At 49.5% G+C, this 23,325-nt stretch overlaps 6 protein-coding genes across 6 annotated transcripts; 4 read left to right on the forward strand and 2 right to left on the reverse strand.

Moving 5' to 3' along the window:
* Positions 1-5,029: 5,029 nt before the first annotated feature.
* Positions 5,030-6,455, forward strand: BCR38DRAFT_528317 (uncharacterized protein; the record flags this gene model as incomplete). Its single annotated transcript, XM_040865425.1, has 3 exons — positions 5,030-5,689; positions 5,755-6,153; positions 6,218-6,455. The coding sequence occupies exons 1-3, from the start codon at positions 5,226-5,228 to the stop codon at positions 6,453-6,455; spliced, it is 1,101 nt and encodes a 366-aa protein (XP_040710410.1). The 5' UTR covers positions 5,030-5,225.
* A 182-nt stretch (positions 6,456-6,637) lies between these two features.
* On the reverse strand, positions 6,638-8,039 carry BCR38DRAFT_112900 (uncharacterized protein). Its single transcript, XM_040853396.1, has one exon. The coding sequence runs from the start codon at positions 7,923-7,925 to the stop codon at positions 7,014-7,016; it is 912 nt and encodes a 303-aa protein (XP_040710411.1). The 5' UTR covers positions 7,926-8,039; the 3' UTR covers positions 6,638-7,013.
* A 1,230-nt stretch (positions 8,040-9,269) lies between these two features.
* BCR38DRAFT_414257 (uncharacterized protein) lies at positions 9,270-10,549 on the forward strand (the record flags this gene model as incomplete). Its single annotated transcript, XM_040858916.1, has 2 exons — positions 9,270-9,381; positions 9,429-10,549. 2 exons carry the CDS (start codon positions 9,270-9,272, stop codon positions 10,547-10,549), a joined length of 1,233 nt encoding a protein of 410 aa, XP_040710412.1.
* A 2,394-nt stretch (positions 10,550-12,943) lies between these two features.
* BCR38DRAFT_112972 (uncharacterized protein) lies at positions 12,944-14,167 on the forward strand. Its single transcript, XM_040853397.1, has 6 exons — positions 12,944-13,207; positions 13,266-13,285; positions 13,363-13,399; positions 13,449-13,516; positions 13,573-13,824; positions 13,880-14,167. The coding sequence occupies exons 1-6, from the start codon at positions 13,081-13,083 to the stop codon at positions 14,003-14,005; spliced, it is 630 nt and encodes a 209-aa protein (XP_040710413.1). The 5' UTR covers positions 12,944-13,080; the 3' UTR covers positions 14,006-14,167.
* A 1,284-nt stretch (positions 14,168-15,451) lies between these two features.
* BCR38DRAFT_490388 (exocyst complex component Sec6) lies at positions 15,452-17,692 on the forward strand (the record flags this gene model as incomplete). The annotated part of the gene is made up of 1 exon (XM_040864517.1): positions 15,452-17,692. One exon carries the CDS (start codon positions 15,452-15,454, stop codon positions 17,690-17,692), a length of 2,241 nt encoding a protein of 746 aa, XP_040710414.1.
* Positions 17,693-21,274: 3,582 nt separating this feature from the next.
* Positions 21,275-22,764, reverse strand: BCR38DRAFT_461513 (uncharacterized protein; the record flags this gene model as incomplete). Its single annotated transcript, XM_040862536.1, has 5 exons — positions 21,275-21,314; positions 21,529-21,822; positions 21,903-22,135; positions 22,338-22,420; positions 22,602-22,764. The coding sequence occupies 5 exons, from the start codon at positions 22,762-22,764 to the stop codon at positions 21,275-21,277; spliced, it is 813 nt and encodes a 270-aa protein (XP_040710415.1).
* Positions 22,765-23,325: the final 561 nt, after the last annotated feature.

Consider the following 23,325-nt stretch of genomic DNA (forward strand, 5'->3'; position numbering starts at 1 on the left):
TATATTCGTTTTAATTACTAAGCTAAAGAGTATACCACTATAAGATGGTGTACACCGGTGTTTGAGCTCGCATAGAAACTGCAACAGTATAATGTTGGAATACAGGCAAGAGGGTGGTATTGGTGATGATGGGACTAAGTCCCAAAGGCTGCAGCCACGGAAGGGCTATCTACGGGCAATTGGCCGAAGCGCTGCACCCAGCGTACAGGCGGTGTGCCTAGGGCACGCAACAGATAATTATGCAGGGAAGTAGGCATTCATACTGAATATCATTTAGACTATATATTAGGAATTATGGACTTGATTCATTAAAGTCAGAAACTATTCGCCATGTACGAGGAGCTAGCGGAGCAGCACCCACTACTTTTAGTAGTCGGGTTCGCGGACGACACGAACCTGCTAAGCGTCGGCACCGATCCAGACACGACCTGCCGCCGGTTGGAGAGCGCATGGGCTACGTGTCAGCGGTGGGCAGTGAGGCACGGGATGGAGTTCGCTCCTGACAAGAGTGAGCTAATGCACTTTACTAGGGCCCGAGAGCCCTTGCCGCAAAGTATTCGCCTTGGGGACGCCACAGTGTCGCCGGTAGTCTCAGCGAGGTTCCTAGGAGTCTGGTTCGACCGCAAACTGACGTGGCACGCCCATGTTGAGCGTGTTAAAACAAAAATGGCAACTCAAAAGCTAGCCCTGACAAAGCTAGTCAATATGTCGTGGGGCTGCGATCTTATACGGACGAGGCTGTTATATACGGTGGTTATCCGTAGCGCGATCGCCTTCGGGGCGACTGCGTGGCATACTATAAGTGAGGAACCGGCAGGGCCAGCTAAGAGCCTGATGGGGATACAGAACGAGTGCCTCCGGGTAGTCTGTGGCGCCCACAAAGCGACGCCGGTTCGCCACCTGGAAGCAGAAGCAGCAATCCCGCCACTAGACCTCTATCTTAGTGCCCGGGCTGCTAAGTTTGAAGAACGGCTACGGCTTAGCGGGAAGAGAAATCTGCTTCGCAGCGCGAGCGCTAAAGCGTCATATACTCCGGCAGGATAGGCCGGCGAAGAGGAAGCAGGCGTCGCAGCTACTCCGACCGGCAGGGTACACTATGGAGAAGGAGGCCCGGGGCTCCGAGTGGATGAGTGAGGAAAAGGAGGTCCCGGCTGCCCTCCTCGGCCACTGGAGGAAGAGATGGCTCACCGGCGCAGAGCATCACGATCGCCAGCGACGCGCTATCGCTGAGGAACCGGAGGGCCCTTCGATGCAGATACCGAAAGGGGGCAGGTATTTCGGCCTGAACCGACTGGAGGCGTCTACGCTGTGCCAGATCAGGACGGAAAAAATAGGATTAGCAGCCTTCTTATTCAAGACAGGGGCTTTTGGCGTGTACTCGCCGCTATGCCGCTGTGGCGACGCCCCTGAGACGGCAGAGCACGTAATCCTCTTTTGCGGGCTGTTGGAAGGACCGAGCGAACGATTACGGGCCGCTATCGCACCACGGCCACTATACTCTCGCAGAGACCTCGCAACGGCAACAGGAGAACCAGTAGTTAGTGGGACTATTGTAAGGTGGCTGCTAGGGACGGGTCGGACAGCTTCAAGGCCCAGATAGCATCGATCTTCTCAGGGGGGACTTTGTTGGTAGGTTGAGAACCAACGTAGTATGGTAGTGAACGCAACGCAGTCGCCAATAGGGCGAACCGACGACGCAGCGTATGTATTTAGTCCAGCCATTAGGGCACGGTTTGACATACGGGAGTACTAGTAGAGGTACCGGGGGCTTCGAGCCTACGGCGTATTTAATAATAATAATAAATAACTATTCGCCCGCGGAACTTACTCACCGAGCCTAAAAACGGCGGTTTAATCGACTGCTAACGCAGTGTGTCAAGGACGTCTATCTGTCATTTTTCATCTATGTCATTATTGAGGGGACTTCCTAATACCGAATACTAGTAATCTGCACGAAACTGCTAGTACCTCACCAATAAAAATGTACACGGTATAGAACAACAAATGCACGTACCTTAATTCGCTAATACCCTAGATGTCAGGTTGGAAGTGCAACCAATTGTAAGTGCTACAGGGTTTGTACGTGATCGCAGACTTATTATTCTCGATCAAATCCGAATATAATAAGTATAATTGACAAAGGGTCTTCATCCCGATTATCCTTTCAATTCTGGCACCGACTGGGGCTGCGAAGCCAACTCTGGCTTTTTCGTTACATGCTTCTAAGCGTTGGATTAACTTTTGAGAGATGCTTCCGAATGTGCTGTGAATGGGTGAAGTCGGGAAGTGTCGGTCAAAAATAGCATCTAACGCAGTGGGTCAAACCACCGTTCTTAGGCTTGACGAGTACCTTCACGGTCTATATCCTCATACGAATAAAAACGAACATGATTATAAGCTGAAATGAAGCCAATCATGTCTACTCTACAGGCCAATCTTTACTAGAGAGAAGCAACCCCAGACGCGCTCCGTTTGGGTCGTAGTCGTGCATCACCTTGCCGCAATCGGGACATTCTGTATAAATTGTAAGGAATGCTAGAGTGCTGCTCAAAACCCCATTCCTCTTAATCCAGAAAATAGGGCAGAAAGGTGCTTAGTGCTGCGCTTAAGTAGCCAAACCAGTCTATCTGCGTCTCAGATAAGGATGTCAAACAGAAAGCACAACTCAATATTGTTAGATATTTGACCTTTCTGTGGTGCGTCGAGGCGTCGAGTCTGGCCTGGTACAGCGACCTCCTCTCAGTCCTTAGGCTCAAACCCTATCTGCATTAGTTTGGCCCCTCGAAAGAACACATTAACGCAGGCTTATACTCGCTGCGACATTCCTGGAATCAATCCCTTCATCGGCGAGGTTGTTGACGAATAGAGTGTCGTTTTCAATAGTTGTCGAACCACACCAGCCTTCGATCTCCAGCGACTGTATTGTCCGGTTTTCGGCTACTGCGGCCAGCTGACTGATCATGGATGGACCCTGAGCACAATCCCTTGGCAACAGCCAACTGTTAGGACTTGAGGAGCGAAACCTCTGCATCAGTAACTGACTCAAGTGTGCGGCCAAAAGGATAATTTGTCCAAGCGGTGGTCGAGGTGCATCCTCAGCGGCTCGTCATCGGATACTTGGCCGAATCCATGCTGTCAGGAATTATCCCCCTCAATGGTGGCGACAATATCATACTGAGCCACCTCCAAGCAAAACTCCATTTTGACGACATATGTAAGGGCGTGCTTCCCCGAGTATTACTATTTGGGGTTGACAGAGGGGCTTTTTGGCGGCGACACTCCAGATTGACAATTACCATCTGGTAGTATTCTGCAGAAAGGTTAGTTACATACCCATCTAGATTCCATGTACACTGCAAAACATACTGAAACAATACAGTCCCCCAACCCCGGCAAGTTTGTGCCGCGATATCTTAAATCAGCTGTTGCTGCTTGCTGCACCGAGGACCCGGGTCACAGGGTACCACCAGCAAGGGAGCTTCTGAACATGTTTTTCACAATACAAGACAATGAAGTAGGTGTGCCCTAAAAATGAAGGGCACCCTTCAGGTTATCACCGAAATTCTCCAACAAGAAGTAGTGACTGACGGCTACCCCATATGCCTCAGCATCAAAATATCACGGTAAATCATCCACATCTGCTTCACCAAAATACTTCACAACACCAAAGCAGTGTCTGGAGGTTGGCCAATTCCGTTTTGGGTGCGACATCTACAGCCGGAGAACAGACAATTACTTTCATTTTGGCATTTATCAAGTGAGCGGCGTCGATATTTGCCCGGATTCCATGGCACAAGGGTCTCACTACTTGAAAACTCGCACTATCTGAGGGAAAACTTCCCAACAATACCCAAGCAGCATTGTTATACCAGTTTGAAGAAAACGGAAAGAGACATGCCATTGGTCTCTAGTACTGCAAAACCCTTACGGTTGGTCTGATGTGGGACGTTGGTATGTACTTGCTCGTTGGATAGAGAGTTGGACATCATGGGTTTGCTGTTTTCTTTAGCTGAAAATAATAGTGAAATTCATTACAATACGTAGTAGTATCAACTTAAATCATAGACAGAGACACATATATCTTTCGCAGTGAGAAGTATTGCCGATGATGAGCATACCGATCAGGGTGCCAATGTGTGTGCTAGTAAAGGTAAAGACAGCTACGAGTAAACACATTCAACAAAGGAGAAAGCAATCATGTTATAGACTAAAGTACGAGACGTTGCTCCGTAATATAATCCATTCCCAATCTTCACTGATCTATCTTATAACAGACATAATTTCTGCCATACACTGAGGTGCTTAAGAAAGGAGTACCATTGGGTACACTGGCAAGTAGACGTTGAAAATCTCGTGGTGAGGTCTGCACTATGGGCATATTTTCAGCGTAGAGTCTTCCATATGGGAAATTATGGCATATATGACTATCCCGACAGATATCTAGGCCTTGTGATTAATGCTTGAATAAGAACGCCAATGGCTATCAGGCTATCAAGATGTTATTGTGGGCAGAAATGGCAGTGTTCGGCCCCGCACGGACCACCCAGTGTAGCCACTGTAGATTAGCCAGAGCTTACGGCAAGTAACGATAGTCATAAGAACAACAATGAACGGTGGGCTGCGATTTGCCCACAGTTATAATGCTCTCCCTAGATACCCACATCTTTATATTATCCCAGTGCAATACGACTTTGAACAGCCTAGATGGTCCAGGATATGAATTCTTTGGGCATATGTGCAGCAGAAAGAACTCACAGCCCACCTGCATTCCTTAGAAGCTGTGTTTGACCATGACTCATCGATCTCTTTGTGAAGCAATAAAGGACTGGCCACTTAGACAAAACTAATATTAACTGAGTTGGTGAATTGCATAGTCTAGTGCGTTCTAAGTCAAGAACGAACGGGGCGCTGCCGTATCGGGACGTCGTACCAGACAGACAGTATGATTGTGACGCGCCAAGATATTCCTCACCGATGTTCTTTCTTTATTCCATACTCTACTCACTGCAAAGGAAGGCCCATATGCATCAGATAATGTTGGAAATTGAAAGCTCTGACCGTAGTCCACTTCATGGGCCCTTTCCTGTTCGGAGCAGACTGGTTTATCGGTCGCCAAATACGGTTGATGAGCTTGAAAACCGCAACGAAGAGACCGATCGAACTTGAATTTGGCATTTTCTTATTCTTTCCAGTCAAACTGCTTCAAGATCGACCAAGATTACACCATGGTGCTCTACTCAATCCAGTTGGTCCCCGACAAGAGCCGGGGTCTCTTTGCGACGCAGCAAATCACTGCGGGCACGATGATCCTCTCTGAGAAGCCCATCATGACGCTTAACCGGCAAGATGTGGAGGCTGAAGATACGATTGCGCGCTTGGAGAAGAGATGGAATGCGCTTTCTTCCGAGGAGCAGACGCAATGCCTTGCGAAGTGCTACGACGCGATGGGAATCAATGACGAGCTTTCGGGCAACATTGCTGCAGATGGCGAGATGGAAGTCAACTACGACGAGGAGAAGGAAGCCAGCGACGGCGGACAGGAGAATGGCGAAGATAGAGACAGCGTGCCTCTCCATCTGGCTGTCCTGCTGAAGTATCTCAACCATCAGGAGTACGAAGGATGGCAGATGAGCGCCGTATGGCTGCATTCCACTCTCATCAATCATTCTTGCGCTCCCAACGCTTCACGGTGAGCCACCAATAAGCCACCCTGAATCCACAAGCCGTACCGATGCTGACTCTAGGAACAACAAGAATCCACGACCCCAGAACCTACGAGCGACAAGTGCGAGCTATCCGCGACCTCAAGCCCGGCGAGGAGATTCTGGTCTCCTACATCGACCTCAACCGACCCCGCGATGCCCGCGCAGCCGCCCTGGGCTTCATCTGCCTCTGTACTACCTGCAACGGCCCCAAGAAGGAAGAGAGCGACGGCCGCCGACGCGAACTAGCCAAACTTCTCGAGGCGTTCAACGACTTCGACAAGCGCAATGAAATCGGGGAGCCGGCTCAAAACGAGAACTTCGAGATTTCGAATGCGAATGCTGATGCTTTGGTCATCCGGAATGATGACTATGCGTTGGCGCTGGTGCTTGCCGAGGAGTTCGTGGCTATCTTGCAGGAGGAAGAGCTGGTTATGGCGCTCACCATGGCGTAAGTAGTTTCTTAAAGATACCGCTCGAATGCGACAGGTTACGAGTGAAGACAACGGGAACAGTGTGCTGATCACAAAACACATGGCGTATTCCAGATACGAACGCTGCAGCTTCTACGCCTTCGAGGACTGCCAGCTCGAGTCCTGTCTAGACTTTGCCCGAAAGGCATTGGCGAACGAGCGCATCTGCCAGGGCCCCGAACGAATTCACCGTGTCGAGGTCTTCCTCCAGAGCATGGAGGAGGACTGTGCCGTTCTTGCTAATGAAGCGGCTCAGGAAGAGGTAGAGGCTGACAAGTGAGGATCTGGATAGAAGATATTGCTTGGTTCTGGAAACAAGCTGCCGACAGGAGAGACCTGGAGATAGGAACGTTGGCCTATACTTGCTTATGGATAACAGGTTCTTCATAACAATAGTTGAACCGTGAGTATAATGATGACTTGGGCCGTAGTTACACACAATGCCATTTACGGTCGTTTGGTCGGCAAGCAAATCGAAACTTACAGACCGTGATATGAAATTGGACTACTGAAGTGATTCGCTCAAATGAATCAGCCGTCACTATAAAACCCCCCGAACCCATAGCCACCTGCTTCTTTCCTCATCAAAATTATTCCCTACATTTCTAATCCGCCCCCGCTTGAGCTTACTTGAGAAATCCAAATAGTCGAAAACAACCATGAAAGCCGTCCGCATCTGGTACGACCTCGGCCCAGTCCGCAAAGAAGTCCTCCTCCTCTTCGACGACGTACTAGACCTCCTCAGCGCCTGGGGCGGCGGCTCCCTGCCCCTCTCCCTCCGCCGCATCGCCTCCACTGTCGGCATCGACTTCAACCCCTGCTCCTCAGCAGAATACATCTACTGGATCGACCCACCCGAGGGCGGAATCGACCGCCGCCCCATAGGCGGAGTAGAGATCACTGGGTTGAACAACAGGGGCTTGGAGAGTATGTGGAGAAGGATGGATGAGAGGGGGTGGAATGACGTCGTGTATACGGAGGATTCGAGATGGAGGGAGAGCGGGGGTAGTAGGAACAGGATGGAGGAGGCGGAACGGGAGAGGAAGGTGGAAAGGGTCGGGGTAGTAAGTTTGCTTGGGGAGAGCATTATGGTTGAGAGGGATGCGGGAGCGGTAAACAATCGCGGGGAGGAGGTTGTGAAGAGGTTGAGGGAGATGGCCGAGTATTTGAGTGGTATTGTGAGGGAAGCTGAGGGGAAGATACCAACGCCACCTCTTGATGATTGAGTTGTGTTCGTAGTAAAGTCACAGAAAGTCTTAGAAAAGTGATGGATTATGGAAAACCTTTTGGCCATAGGCATAGAGTGTTGATTTATGGGTACAGTCACTGACACCAGCTGTCCATGTCTTCCATTTTTCTTCTCGACTGGTCCTTTCTTTGTCGTTTCACAATGGGTTGCTAGTTGATACAACTGTTTGTTGATCAAGTTCTTCAAAGCAAGGGTCTTAAGGAGCTCCTTGTTTCGGCTTCCTGATGTACAATGCGTGGTGCAACTTGCTCTATCGCGACGACACTTTCGATGGGCTGGAGGAGTTTCCGGGGCGGATGGCGACGTTGAAGAAGCGAGGGCGATGCTCAAATTAAAGATAATAATGTTGAGGTAGTTATCTAGGTCGGGACTTGATGTGAATTGGATGACGGATATAGATGAAGCAGGTCTTGGGCACAATTTATACTGCAACTGGCACAAGGGGAAGTGGGGAATGAACAAAGTGCTTTCGCGTAACGAATGTGTAAACATAGTATGCATAGACCTCTGAGTACTAGAGTTACAGGGCTGGCTGGCGGACAAGTCTCCTCATTGGACGGGTTGTATGATGCCCATTCTAGTTCACATCAATAAGCGGTGGTTACTCACTCCATTTCATCACGCAGGAATCCTAGGCCAATCTGTATAAAATATGTGAAGCATGAAATATCATTTAAATGCCATTCTTGCATCTAACAGCATATGCAGAAACCGTAACAACAATCATCTATTGCGGATGAAGAGAAGTTAGAACCGGGACTGGCAAATCGGACCGACGTTGGCAGTGGGGCCGCGGGCCGCTCGGCCGGAGTACATCTGGTTTGGCGGCAAAGAGCAACCCGAATTCACTTGTGTAAAGCGGTCATGCCGATCAACCGGATAGTCAGCGGTGCAACCAGTTGTAAAGAACAGCATTCTTTCAGTTTACTACACTGGAATACCGTGCTAACCCATGTTATGCAATCCTTAGCTGCACCATTTATTTTATCAACCTGGTTCCGAGCGTCAGTTACCCTACTTGAATGGGAGTCTGAATACTGTTGCTCCATGCGAAGCCCGGCAAGTCAAATATGAAATACAGCTGGCATCAACCTCTTTGTCGCGAGGGTCCGTAGAGACGTACCTTACAAGTTGTGGATCATACTTTCAGTGACCCAACACCCAAGAACCAGTTTATCCTGGACAGCCTACAAGCACCTGATCATGTTGTAAAACTATGAGAAACACGCCTCATATCGTGCGCGATGCCTGCTTTGCTGTTACTGGATCGGCGATGCTAAGGAACCAGCAGATGCAGTACGAGCCAAGAACCCCCACTGGTGAACCAATCAGCGCTAGCCTTCCTTTTGCAGATGAAATCGATGAACACCTAAGCAGCGAGTAGAGATAGCGGGATATGCTCTACCGGTCGCCCGAACGATTTGCCGTGTCTTCGTTCCAGGGCTGTGCGCCACGCGTTGACACCATATCGGAGTTTGGGAACGGCCATGCGGGGACTTGGAGATGGTGCACACTTGGAGTGGGATTGCGTGATCACTGTCCGCGCAGTTCAACACGCGCCCACGTCACCCCCAAAATTGCTCGTCGAGGTTGAGGAGAAATGTAGAACCCTGGATTAAAGGAGTTATAGATCGAGCTATGATGCAATTTACTTGTCCCATTAAAACATTAGAGGGGCCACAAGCAAGGTATTGCAACGCCGATGTCGTCCTGGATAAAGTTTATCAGTCTGGATCGCCCCCCGTCAAGTTACCTGTCTACCTCTTTCTTTTTGCCATTGGATTTCAAGTGTGATCCTGATAGAAGCATCAAGGTTGGTTTCTCTTTCCAAACCTCCAAATAATCATGGCTCCAAGTGCAACCGATGCGGAAACTCCGGTCAACTTGATCCAGAAACTCAAGTCGTCCACCAAAAATGTTGACCTTAACATCTTTCCGGATGGCCTCAAAACCTCAGGTGAGTCGAATGCCCTCCGCAGCTCGTCAGGTGCTAACGAGTAAAAGGTCAACACCCACCATTATATGATCAGATATACCCATACAGCGCCTTCCCCAAGCGCATTGAAGGACCAACAGTATGGAAGCCAGAAGAATACTCCAACAACCCCGAGCGCTGGGTCCACCAGTTCTCCGCCGCCGAGATAGAAGAGTTATCAAACACAGCAGATAACTTCACTGCGTCCGGCCTGCCTGTGACGGGAATCAACAAGGAAAACTTCCCTCTACCCATCTTGGCTCCATCGCTAGCCTCCATGCGCCGCGAGATGTTGAACGGCAAAGGCTTCATCCTGTACAAGGGCTTCCCTGTTAATGAATGGGGTAACCACAAGTCTGCCGTGGCGTACATGGGCCTCGGGGCCTACATTGGCTACCCCGTGTCGCAAAACGGGCGTGGCCACATTCTCGGCCACGTCAAGGATCTCGGTGAGGATAGTACCCAAATCGACAAAGTGCGCATCTATCGCACCAACGCGCGGCAGTTCTTTCACGCTGATGACTGCGATGTCGTCGGCCTGCTCTGCATTGCCCGATCCGAGTTCGGCGGCGAGTCGGACGTTGCGTCTATCCACCACGTCTGGAATATCCTACAAGAGGAACGACCTGACGTCGCCGAGACGCTCACAAAGCCCATTTGGTACTTTGACCGGAAGGGCGAGGTGTCCCAAGGGGAGGAGCCGTACATTCGGGCGGCGGTGTACTACTTAGAGACGCCTGACCCGGCGAACCCGGACGCTGAGCAGCGCGTCTACTGCAAGTGGGATCCGTACTTTGTCAAGAGTCTGAGCAGGTTTTCGGACGCGGGTGTCATCCCGCCGTTGTCGCCTGAGCAGGTAGAGGCGGTGCAGGTTCTCGAGGATACGTGTAACAGGGTGAAGCTGCACATGGTGCTCCAGGTTGGTGATATTCAGTTCGTGGCCAACACGCATACGTTGCACGCGAGAACAGCGTATCGGGATTTCCTGCCGGCCAGTGGGAAGCCAAGACGGCACTTGATGAGGCTGTGGTTGAGTGTGCCGCAGGATGAGGGCGGTTGGCGGCTGCCGTTCTGGGACTCACTTGAGAAGAAGAGGGGTGGTATTCAGGTTGATGATACGCCGCCTGTTGCTCGACTCGATGCTGATTGAGGAGATGAAGACCGTAAAAATAGCGCATACACCTAAGAACAGAACAATTGATTTTAAAACAATTATTTCATGGTCTCCGCCGATAATGTTTGAGTGGTGGTCACCAAATGGGAAGGCACATTTAAGGCCGGCAGTTCTTTGAGCTACGTCCGCTAACGACACCGTGCACATTTCATCATTGGAAGTGCGAGGAACACCAAACAAACAAAGACGTCCCTGTAACCTCGGCCTAATGCTCTGATTTGCAAATCTCGAGCACTCTCATTGACCGTGGCTGAACACTCGACCTTGATTAGTCACAATGTCAGCTATAAATTTTCCTGTCAAGTACGTTGGAGGTTTTACACTGGGCCTATTCCCTTCTCACGGATGAAATCTCGGCTGCGAGGCGTGATGCTGGTGTGGATGTTCATTCCAGCGGTATCCGAAATATCCCACATCATCCTCCTGATGAAATTGAGGTAATGCAGTGCAACTTGCTTGCAAAACACGCTTTTGAACTGGATCAAAGAGATGCAGAACTCTTTAAAACCGGCATTTGAGAAACGTTATGCCGTGGCAGCATCGGTTTAACTGCGCATGAGTTCGCCTGTGAATACATGGAAGGCAGTGGCCAAGCAATCAGAGACGAGAGACGCCAGCTTGTCAAAAAACCAACCCAAGAAGCAGTCGAACATGACCATCGAGAGGAATCCACATCTCACACGGGTTCGCCCTACCCTTTGGAAGCAGGACCATCTATGCAAACAATACATGGTCTTGCTGCTACTGATCACACAGATGCCCCAGGTCGTTGAACCATGCAACCCGCTCTACACGTCCATGTCAAAGCAATGAGAGGAATGATTGGAAAATATGAATGGCCTTTAATAACTCCAACACTCGATCTAACCGTGTCGATCTAACCGTGTCGATCTAACCGTGTCGATCTAACCGTGTCGATCTAACCGTGTCGAAATGTCGACGAGACTATTCGGTTTACATACCGACAAGTACTGGCTTCGCGATTGACGGCAGCCAACGGGGCCTGTTTCTAGAGTTCGCATTGGTTATCCTCAGGTCTCATTGAGTTCGACGTGTCGGTTTCATTACATCCTGGCGCTGTGTTTTCTTCACAATCGATATGACAACGACATAATCGGCCATGGATAAGAGATCGGAGTTAATCGAACACATTTTCCGATCCTCGGGAGTATGGTAGCAATCGAAGGCCTCAAACATGTCGATCTCAAGGACGTCTCCGGGAAACACAATCGCCAGTTACATGACGTTGACTTCTTGTTTCATTGTCTCAAGGTCCTGCCAAGGAGTCCTCCTCAACACGGGAGCGGGTAAGGCTTCTCTAACGATAAGACAGTCATGGAATCCATCGTGGCGGTCGAGATTATGCGAGGTTCGGATCAGGGTCCTCTTACTTGCAGCATCGATGAAGAATCGTGTGGCATGACTCGAACTGACTTGATCCTGACAGGACCTGACAGGATACAATAACGTGCAAGACACTAAGTCGGGTTGAAATAAAAAATTGCTTGGGATTATGGCGTCATTGGACCAACCATAATTTTCCATTCGATTTGTAACCCTTCGGAAATGTCCGAGGTTTGTCTACTCCACTGTAGGCAGTTCGGACGTCGCTGCAGTTGCTCTCTGACAATTTCAACTGGGGATTTTACTTTTCACGACGCAGAGAGAAACCGACTGATCATCACCGCCAGACTTTGGGAGGAGGGTACGTGGGGAACGTGGGGGTTGTTCCTCGGCACGTAATATTTTATCTCAACAGTGTCGCTTCGGCTTGGGCTAAATTAAGTCCGTCCTCCAATGCGAATGCGAATAAAGTCAGCCCTGGCGAAGCACCTGCTACAATCATTTTCCTAAAGCTTTGCCACGGTAAAACGAATGCTTGCTTTCACTGGCTTGCTATGCCGTGATATCGATCCGGTAAGAGCTTGAGTCATCAATGAGACCTGGCTGAAAGTAGCTGGTCAGCGTTTCTCGAGTTCGATCCACCAGATGCTATAGCCGGGGCATACTGCACAGGCCTTATCAGCTTTCTGCCATTCTAATGTCAGCTCTTCCAGCAACTCCATCTTACAACCACAAAGCGGGACATCCTAGGTACCCCCACAGCGGTTACTCATGTCTGCTGTTGCTGTCGCTGATTCCGACTCTTGGCCACCTCGGAGATAGCCCCTGCACCCACTTCCCGGCATGCAGCCATCGTCAGGTTCCATGCCGCCACTCATCTATGGGGTAACCCCAAGCCGGGTCATGACTAGAGTGGGACTCAACACACAAATCCCCTTATATCCTATAGGTTCTCAGTGACTGGTAACTGAGGCTAGTTGGAGAACCTGACTTGGCGGAAGGACGGGAGATCGACGATCGGGAGCCTCAAGTTGATGGGTCTGGGGGAAGAATCATTTAATATCCAGTGGTCTGAATTGGTTTTAAGTACTGCAGATCCAGTTCCATCAACTCTTCCAACTGGTTAGATCACATTGCTAGATGCAGGGTATCTGACGATCAAAATGCTAGACACTCACCAAATCCATAGTATCACGGTCAGTTTGGTCTTGACTGCGGTGACATTGGTGTTTGTTGGATTGAGAATATGGGCTCGTCTTGTTGCACCGAGTTCTTTTGGGTTCAATGACGGTATGTGATCATGTTAGCCCCTGAGATTTCATTGGAGAACGAGACTGATCTGTGATAGTCCTGATAATGGCCAGCTGGGTGAGTGCCTCATCTGGCTCGAACTCTGTGGAGACCACGACGATGTAATGCTAAATCCGGTCTTTTTTTTCTTTTAGTTATTCTCGTTGACACTATGTTGTTCTTTAGTTGCAGGTCAGCGAAGATGTCCACACTTACGGCCCCAAGCTAACCCCATCAATAGCGACACATTTCGGACTTGGTCTTCACCGCAATCAAGTCAGTGATGAAGACTATGAAATCTTCCTCAGGGTAAATCAAATCCTCGTCCATAAAAAATCTGAATGACGCGTATTTACGAATACTAGGTGCCTATTGGTAGCTCTGTGCTATATAGCTGGGGCATCGCGACCGCAAAGATGTCCATCGCAGTGCTGTACCTCAAGTTCATGCCCGAGCATCGGCTGCGGAGGTTTAATCAAGGCCTCATTGCCTTCATTCTAATCCAGGCTATGATGGAGACTTGCGTGACAGTGTTCCGTTGTAACCCGATATACAAGGCATGGGAGCCTGAGGTGGGGGGTTACTGTCTCGACCAGCCAACACTATGGTACACAGTGGTAAGACGACTCGCTATGCCCAGTCTCAAAGCGGCGCATCATTGACGTTCTACAGTTCGGCCTCAATCTCGCAGTCAACTTGGTTTTACTCGTCGAGCCAGTGCCAATAATGTGGCACCTTCAGCTGCCCAGGGCTGAGTGGATTGGTCTCATCATCATGATATCTCTGGGGCTATTGTGAGACAAAACTCAGCTTTCTGATTCAACGTCTTTGACTAACTAGGATACATAGGACCACCATTCTCTCCGGAATTCGTATCAAATATGCCATGGGCGTCGGAGATGACGATACCTGTAAGCACTTCTTTTCCAACAGCGGCTCTCCTTTGGGACGATGACTGACAGCAACAAACAGACGAACTAACCGACTCCCTGGTCTGGGCCGAGGTAGAAATCTGCGCCCTCGTCGTCGCCTCCTGTATCCCCTCTCTCCGCCAACTCGTCTCGAGAATCCCAGTACTCAACCATGCGCTCCGCCTCACATCTCACAGCCACACGAGCAGCATGGGCCACTCACCGAGCGTGAACAAAACAGGAGGGAAGGACTGCACACAACCCCGCAATTCGCCGGCCAATACCCTGTCAATCCCCGACCCGCGCGCCAGCTTCGAACGCTGTATCTCTATGGGATCTACGAGTCACGCCTCTGCTTTTGCTGTGAGGAGCAATGGCAGTACGGAGGATACGTTTCTGCACATGGCGGAGCAGGCGGGTGCTATTGTGGTTTTGGATGAGGTCATGTTGGAGATTGAACATGTTGATCCGAGGGATAATGACTGTGGGAATATTGAAACAGGAGCAAGCAAGTCAGTTTCATGTGCGGCGTCGTCGTTGACGGAAGATAATGAAGGTGATGACGTTGAGGGGCAGCGGCAGGTTCCGCTGAAGATAAAGTCGAGTGGGGTTATGGGCTGGCTGTAGAGACTGGGGCGAGGGCTTGAGGACATGATCAAGAAGATTTCATGGCTTGATAGCATGCTTGGTGACTATATTCACATATACTAATCATTGGATTTGCAATTTGGAATGCGTTAGCAATGACAAGCTTAGGGCTTTTGTTGACAGTGGTGGTCATTTTGGCCCACTGGGGGGTAACGGCAGTAACAACTGCCCAAAAGAAGGTCTTTTTGACCTCGAATAAACAACCATCATCCCACTCACTAAAGTCAATAGACTGTTTCGCAGAGATCGTTTTATCAGATGGATCACAAACTCTACTTGGTTTTCCGACCGTCCAATATAAGGTAGTATAAGTAGAGTTAATCTTGCTTGGCTGAGGGAACGTTACCTATTAGCGCGTTGAGTTACCATGCACCCCGCAAATGGATTCTGCCCAACCGGTCCCCGGGGGGTCCCTGAATACATTAGTTCGTGCCTGGGCGTCTTGCACCCCTCTATGGATAAGCCACAATGGGGCGCTTTCGTGTTTCTATTGTGGAACACGTCGCTTTAGCCGCATCCCTGTCCGCCTTGTATTCAGCAGTCATTACCATTGTAAACCCAGATCCCTTCAACATCGCCGACGAATCCCCAATTACCCCCACGCTGGATCTACACCTTGACGTGCTTCTTGTGATGGTGTGAAGCTCAATTTGAATAACTGCCGCAGTGGCACCCGTTCGAAAAGATGGATGCACCGCCAGTCAAGCTCTCGGAGCTCCTCCGCCACCCGGATGACCTCGATAAGATCCCCGCACTGAAGCTAGAATTCACGCGCAAGAAAGCCGCCGTCGACTCTCAGCTGCGGGGTGGCCTACGCGAACAACTCGAGACGACCCAGGCTGGCATGACAGGTCTCTCTGACGGGCAGAAATCGGTGCAGGCCATCAAGGACGAAATGATGAAGATCGACCGGCTGTGCGCAGAGTCGCAGAACATGATCAAGGACTTTGCCAGCATCAACCTCGTGTCGCAGGCGCACCGCAACTTTGTTGCCGTAGAGGCCATGCGCAAGAATCTTGAGCTGTTCAATGAACGCGTTAATGGAGTCGAGAACATGTTAAGAGAAGACGAGGAGGACAAGGACAACATGCCCAACCTGCTGCCTATCCACTACGAGCTGACGCAGCTGCGAAATATTCGGGACGATGCCATCGAGCAGATACAGAGAGCTGATGATCCGAGTCTGCAATCTACATTGGAGGATTACTTCTCGAGGCTGGATGACGCGATTGATTGGTTTGACGAGCATGTTGGTCTTATCGCCATCAGTCTAATTGACCTGCTCATCGCGGACAACTCGGCATTGATCGTTCGACTAGCCATAATTGTGGAGGCGGAGGAAAAGAGTGATCAACGGGTCGAAGCACTGCAGGAGGCGCTGAAGGACCACAAGGAGATGGCGACGCGATTCCAAGCCATAACGGAAGGGGCCAAAAAGGTACGAGGATACAAGGACAAGTTCCTCCAGGCCATCAAATTGAGCTGCGACAGGCAGTTCACAGATATCCGGGACGAGTTCCTGGGAGACCCGGAGAGTCTGTCAAAGTTGCTGAAATGGTACTTCAATGATCTGAATGCCGTGAAGCAAGCAATGGTACCACTTATGCCCCAAAAGTGGAAGATCCTCAAAACATATGGCGGTATCTACCATCAACTAATGCACGATTTCCTGGTGGGCATCATTGATGACCCAGAGGCCAGCTCAGCAAATACACTAGCGATTATCAATTGGCCAGAACAGTACTACAAGAAGATGAAAAAGCTCGGATTCCAAGAATCTGAACTGACGCCTCATATAATCGACAACAGAGAGGGAGAGCTGGTCAAGGGCTTCCGCGAGCTCATCGTAAAATTCCTCGATGAATGGATCGAGCGTATTTTCTCCCAGGAGCGAAGAGACTTTGCGAATCGGAATGTGGAAGGCGCGAACCTGGATAGTGATGAATACGGCTATCTACGGACGAAGAACATGGTCGACATGTGGCGCATGTTGAGAGAGCAAGTCGACGCGGCGGGCAACTCGGCCAGAACCGATGTCGCAGAGGGTGTGATAGATACTATGTTCCTGCGATTACGAAGTCGGCAGCAGTCCTTGCAGACCATGCTCGAAGCCGAGGCAGAGAAGTACGAAAACAGCAAAGAACCAGAGTTCGAGGGCTTGAACACCCTTCAGGACTGGCTCGTTGCTACTACCAACGACGCTATCGCCTGCATTGATGACAACGAGGGTGAGGATCGATTTGCCTACCTAACGAGTTTCAAGCAAAAGTTCGAGCCGTTGGTGACGCCCCCGTATTTGGAGCGTGCCGAAAACGAAGTCGAGTTACTCAGAGACGGATACGTCGACTTCAGCACGTGGTGCCTTGACAAATTTGTCAATCTCGTATTCACGGTCGACTTTAGAGCGGCGATGCCCATCTTCTTCACCACCAAGTGGTATGAGACGGCCACGATGAAGCAACTTGTCATCACATTCGAGGAGTACGTCGGTGAGTACAAGCTGCTTCTGCATCATTCCTTGGTGGACCTCTTTACGGAGATCTTCGGAAATGAGCTGCTGGTACGCTACCTCATGAGTGTGCGCAATAAGGGCGCCAAGTTCCGCCGTACCGACCCGTTCCAAGACAAGGTCTTCAACGACATCTCGACTGCCTTTGAATTCTTCCGCAGTCTACCCAACCCGGAATCCAGCGCCACCATCATTCAGACGTGGCGCGTGACGGAGCGGTTCATGCAGCTACTCACGTCGGAGAAGGACGCCATCCCGGACGTCTTCCAGGACTTCAAGAGCGCGTATTGGGATTTGCAGATTAGTTGGGTCGAGGCTGTGCTGAGATCGCGGGATGACTTTGAGAGGAGTATGTTGAATGCAGTCAAAGCCAGGGCGGCACAGATGGATGTTGTTAGGGACCGGAAACAATTATGAGCAAGGTTAAATAGGCCCACGGATGCGGATGGGGAATGAAATAGCGTTTGTCACCAACCATTACCTTGCCGATTTTTGTTTCTCAACTTGGTGACTGGTAGAAGGGAAATAAAAAACGTCCCCCGTTGGCTTTGCTGACAATAAATAGCGCCGTTCCTACAGCTACTTCCAACAACACCAAAAAATTCTCACTCGGCGCAACTACAAGCCACAGCCCCAAGCTGCAACGACAACAGTATCAACCTCAGAAAGCCTACCGACTCCAGACCTATCAGCCATAAACTCCCCTCAGCCATTTCCAGCTCCCCGTTGGTCTCATCCACGAAATGTCCCCAGCCTAAGCGCTAGTAGCGCCGCGGCGCTCTCCCTTTCCTGCAAAACCATGCACATATGCAACCTCTTCAGCCTCCGCCTGCGGAATGCCAAACTGCCCCATTTTCCTCCTGCTTGAGCGCGACCTTGCGCATCTGTACTACTACTGCTTGCTACGCGAAAACTCCGTCGCTGGTCCGAGGACTGGAGCGTCCGCACCGACACTGATCAAGTTATCTTTTGGATGGGAAACCCCTCAGTATATCCATCTCCTTATGGGCGGCGATAGCTATCGTGTGTCGTTCCAATACGCCCATCTAGTCACGAAACGGCACCTCTACGGCAGCGTTCGCCCCATTTTCGCTCTCGATGCCTACATCGAGGTACCCAGGTCGCAGCCCGCCAACTCCACTACAACGCCGGCATGAGCATGTGGTGCCCGAACGCCGCGGCCCAACAGAGCTGTGGCGCGAGGGTCATGGACGGAGAGTTATTCCTACATGCGGTCAAACCGGCGTGTTTATGGCTTCGTCGCTCGCTATCTCATCTGCACAACGGTCCATGTGCGTAATCATAATTGCGGGCTCGTCCACTATGGCCTGTGGGTCAAGAAGGAGCCTGATTGTGGAGTTGTGATTTCCTACCTGCTGGTGTCTCTTTCGCTTCAATTGCGGCTTGGGTACGTTGCGGAGACCGCTTGGCTTGAGAACAAAGCTTAGGTTCGAAGCACTGCTTGACTTGAGAACAAAGCTTTGGTTCGAAACACTGCTTGGTCTGAAAGCACTGCTTGACTTGGGAACAACGCTTGTTGCGGGAACACTGCTTGGTTCGGAAATACCGATATGCTTAGGATCACTGCTTGGCTTGGGCAAATTGCTTGGCTTCGAGCCCGATGGAGACGGAATTTTCTCATCTTTGACTGATCCATCTAATCCCTCGTGCTTTGATAACAGTGTCACGACTTCTTGTAGAGTTCGGATACTTGTAGAGACGTCCAGGCTTAAGCCATGCTGGAACGCCGTTCTGGAGCTTCATGATCATGTGAAATATGGACTCTCCTTCGACCAGTCCGGTCTTACGAAGTGAGTCCAGATTGAAGGACACATTGATGAATTCTTTTGACACCAGGACGTCCATTTCCCGGTGGATTTCATGTGCATCTTGTGAAAACTTCTCACAAGTATCGAGCAGGGGCTTCAGTTGCTGAATGAGAGGATGGACCTTTTGTAGTGAGGCAACAAGCTCATGTTGCTTTGCCTTCAGGGTCTCGTTTTATTGTGCAATGATGCTGCAGATCTTAGTCTCTGCACCATAGCAGATAGTTCGTACTAGAGAGAAGTTGGTGTAATTGTGACTGTGGTTTCCCTGAACTGCGTCATTCGATTCTCTGCTGCCTTTCTCATTACAATGAACAGTTGGGGCAGTGGACGATCTGTTGATCCTGTTGTCGCGTCCATCATCATAGGACATCAAAGCGTCTGTGGAACCAGTGAAATTTTCCTTAGTTTGACGACTAACTGTGAAATCCGGAATTTTCATGGCAGAGTCATTCTTACTGGTCCCTTGGGCATGTTGGTCAACTGAGAAGTCCTCACTGGCCGGTGCTACTGTGTAAACGTCGCTTTCAGTGTTGGTCGATGCTCTCTGGGCCAGACTCGGGTACTGTATATAGTCGCAACTTCCCTGGACATCATGACCTAGCTCAACCTGAGCCGAAGTTTCCTGGCCTCGCATGCCTGTTTATATCGTGAGCAGCTCAAGAGAGACGATACATATTGTCTTTGTCCCACAGGCGAATGCACTATAATTGGGGCCTTCCCATCAAGTAAGTCAGGTTCGAACCGCGTCAAACTATGAGAACTCAGAATATACAGTTACGCAGGGGGAATGGACTTTAGGGGACGCGACATAATGACTGAGTGAACGCTTTGGAAATCACTGTTAAGTTATGTGGATTCCTGAGATGATCGACGATTTTTATCAGCTCGAATTCCAAAGGCTGATTGTTTTTCAAAGAAAGCAGAACTTTCCAAGTGATGGAGGAGCATCGAGGACTCGGGACCATTGCAGTCTTCACGGTCGAGTTTCTTGACGTTAAGTCACGTACCCTGGTATTTAAATGTCAAGTAATTCACCATACAAAATGTACGGGTTGACGCCAACATAGAAGTGTTTTCTGATGGCACCCAGGGAAGTATTTGTGAAGAACTACAGCAGGTAGCCTCTGTGAAGGACAATGGCTCGCGTTGTTTGCATTCTGACATTGATTGGGTCATAGTTGCCTGCAACACGCCGTCCGTTATTAACTGTAGTACTGTAGAAGCTTCTAGTGGTATTTTGTTGAACTTGTAACATTTTCCCGAGATTTATCTGCCAGTAGGTAGTCTTTCTATTTTATTAGATACTGTTGGGATCCAGGTATTAGGGGCTGTATTGGTACTATGAAGGTGCGTGAGGGATCAATTCCAAGTTGGCCCTGAGGGGTCCCTAAATACTGCAATGCGTGTCTGCCTACCTCGTACCCCTCCACACCTGAGCACACAACTTCCCACAATACCGTATATATTGTTTGAGTATTTCATCTAGCCATTATATGTATATATGCATTGTCGATGAGCAGTAAATGCTCAAGGTTTGAGGTGAAGATAATAGAGACGGACAACAAGATCCCTAACAAGATCTACTGTCCGGACGAGTAAGATAATGAAAAGACCAAGAGCATTGTCAACCTGATTACATAAATAAAACTGTATTAGCAGGTAAGAACAATTGAATAAGCCTCAATAGGCAGAAAAAACCAGAGCCCCAACAAATCCTAAAAGAATCACCGCAACAGGTGGACAATAGAAAGCGCCTCAACAGGTACGAGCAATGGCTTTAACAGGCACGAATAACAGAATAAGACCTCAACAGGCTATCAAGAAATTAGAGCCTCAATAAGAAAAAATAACGAACACTCAATTCTTCTCTGCTTCCGGCTTCTTCTTGCGAGCCTGGTGAATGTTACCTTAATTGTCTAGGTCCTTTCATATCCTTGAGCAGCAAACTCATTGCATAAATCATTCGAAAATCCGAAAAACAAGGCTCAAAAGCCTGTCCATAAGTTAATATCCAATGTTAGTACGCTGTCGAAAACTTATGCTTAGTTTCGTCAAGTCGTTATCATATTTTGCTATTTCTTGATGTGGAAGCTTTTGCATACTGCTGATGAGGGTACTTCTAAGACAGCCCCTTTTAATACTATTCCTCCTCGGGCGTATTTTGCATATTTCAAACTTCGGCATCGTTTTTGATATTTTCATTGCATGATCTAAGAGATATTAATACATGTGTTTTATTTGTAGTTTTGCGCAACACCTATAATTGACTTACGTCTCGACTCAACACTCCACTCCCTATTAACAGCAATAGCCGCCACACCACCCACCTCCACCGCACCCAGCTGCAAATCCAACCATTCACTGAGATCAATACGGCAAAACGTACCGGACCGTCTGCGAGTGCTGACCGTAACCTCAGTATACGCATGGACTTCTTGCGGTGTCAGGTGCAATTGTGATAAATTATTCCCGCGCATCTGGTCCAAAGTCCCATCATTTTTTACTGAGCTCAATTGAATGGTAGGACGCGTCGTTGATCCTTGCTGCGAGTAAGTCCGTCTTCGAATAAGAGGACGCAAGAGAGGTATACAGGCCAGTGTCACGGCGACACTGGGTTCCAGACCGCTCCAGATAACTGGGTCTGGCAGACTGTGTGTGACGTCTGTGAAGTCAACTTCGGAGAGTATCACTATCCGGACTATGCTCAATATGCAGGTGCTAATAATGAACTGGTGTTAGTCACCGTGGGAAGAATTCTGCGCCAGGGGTGTTCTTCAGCTTTCAAAAGTGAGACTTACAACAGACCCAATGTGAATGTTGCAATTAGGACAATCTTCCTATGCAGCTGAATGCGGAGGGCGATCAAATATTTCACTGGCAAGATGAATATGAAACAGTCTGTAATGACATTTACCGCACCGATGAGGCGGAACGACAATATTCGATTGCCGCAGTGACCCCCTGGGGTAAGCGGGTTCCAGTTCATCTCGACAGGTTGACAGATGGAAAAAGTGACCAGAATCGTGGATAACTCGAATATTATAATGACGGCAGCCGTAATTTTGGTAAGCAGAAGCATCGGATTGGTCGGGAAGAGTTGTGTATATAGGGCAAGAATGGAGATTTAGAGAATCCCCCGCTTAGAGCCCATAACAACTGGTTCACGAATATTATCTGCGATAACGGATGAGTCCTTGTCGACGCTAGAACATTGTAGTTGACAGTTTACATACCTTGAAGGTGATCGCGATGGGTTCTGGTCCGTACGTCTCCCTGACATCCTCGACGTGTAGTCCCATGCCGCCCACCACAACCGCTAAGCAGGTTGAAGTGTGAGAACACACTATTCCTCGCAACACAGAATGTGTTGATGTGAATAAAACTTACAAGTTATGCTAGAAGCCCAGTAAATCACCACGATCGCCTGGAGAGTATTAGTTTTGGACACGGAATGGTGCATCTTGAGGACGCCCCGGGGAAAACACAGCAACGCACACATGCTGCGACTATCAGATAGTCACTCCAGTCCAAACCGCGGTGAACGATCCGCTTGGCCACAACTCGAAGCCCAACTGCTGTAGCCGGGAGTATACTGAAGATTATTGCGACTGCAACAACGGCTTTCTGAGAGGGTGTCTCCAGAGGAAAGATTGTACTCATAGCGACATGGACTGCCAGGGGCGATTATCGAAGACTGCGTGTATCGAAGTCAAGTAGTTCGCAGGACGCATGCCCGTTGCTTAAATTGGCCCTAGGCGCCGTTTCATTAGGAATCAATCTGACTGAAAATTCTGGCCTCCCATGATGTCGCGAATGAAGAAGCATTGCAGTGTTTTATGTTTTCATGGAAGTTGGGGAGTAATATTTTAGAACGTTTCAAGAAATTGATGAAGATGGCAGAGTCCAAAGAGCTGGGACAGTTGTTAGTCAGAACCAAGGGTCTGACCTTACACTGGTGGCGCGTTGATCCAGCCACAGGAAAGCGCTAAAGGGGGGAGTAGCGAAGCATTACACTCACGACATATCTTTGAGTGGTGAGAGTCACGAGAATTTCACACTCAATTTTAGACTGTAATTTCACACCGTCATCGTAGCGAGAACTGCAGAAACACTTGAGTAAAGTCCAGCAACAAGCCTATTACGGACGGCATGACCCCGGGGCTCTCGTTGTGATATCCAGGCCTCCGGCGTATACTGTTCAGAGCTCGGTCAATCCAGAGA

This window comes from Pseudomassariella vexata, assembly GCF_002105095.1.
Source record: "Pseudomassariella vexata strain CBS 129021 chromosome Unknown BCR38scaffold_21, whole genome shotgun sequence".
In the NCBI taxonomy this organism is placed as follows: Eukaryota; Fungi; Ascomycota; class Sordariomycetes; order Amphisphaeriales; family Pseudomassariaceae; genus Pseudomassariella; species Pseudomassariella vexata.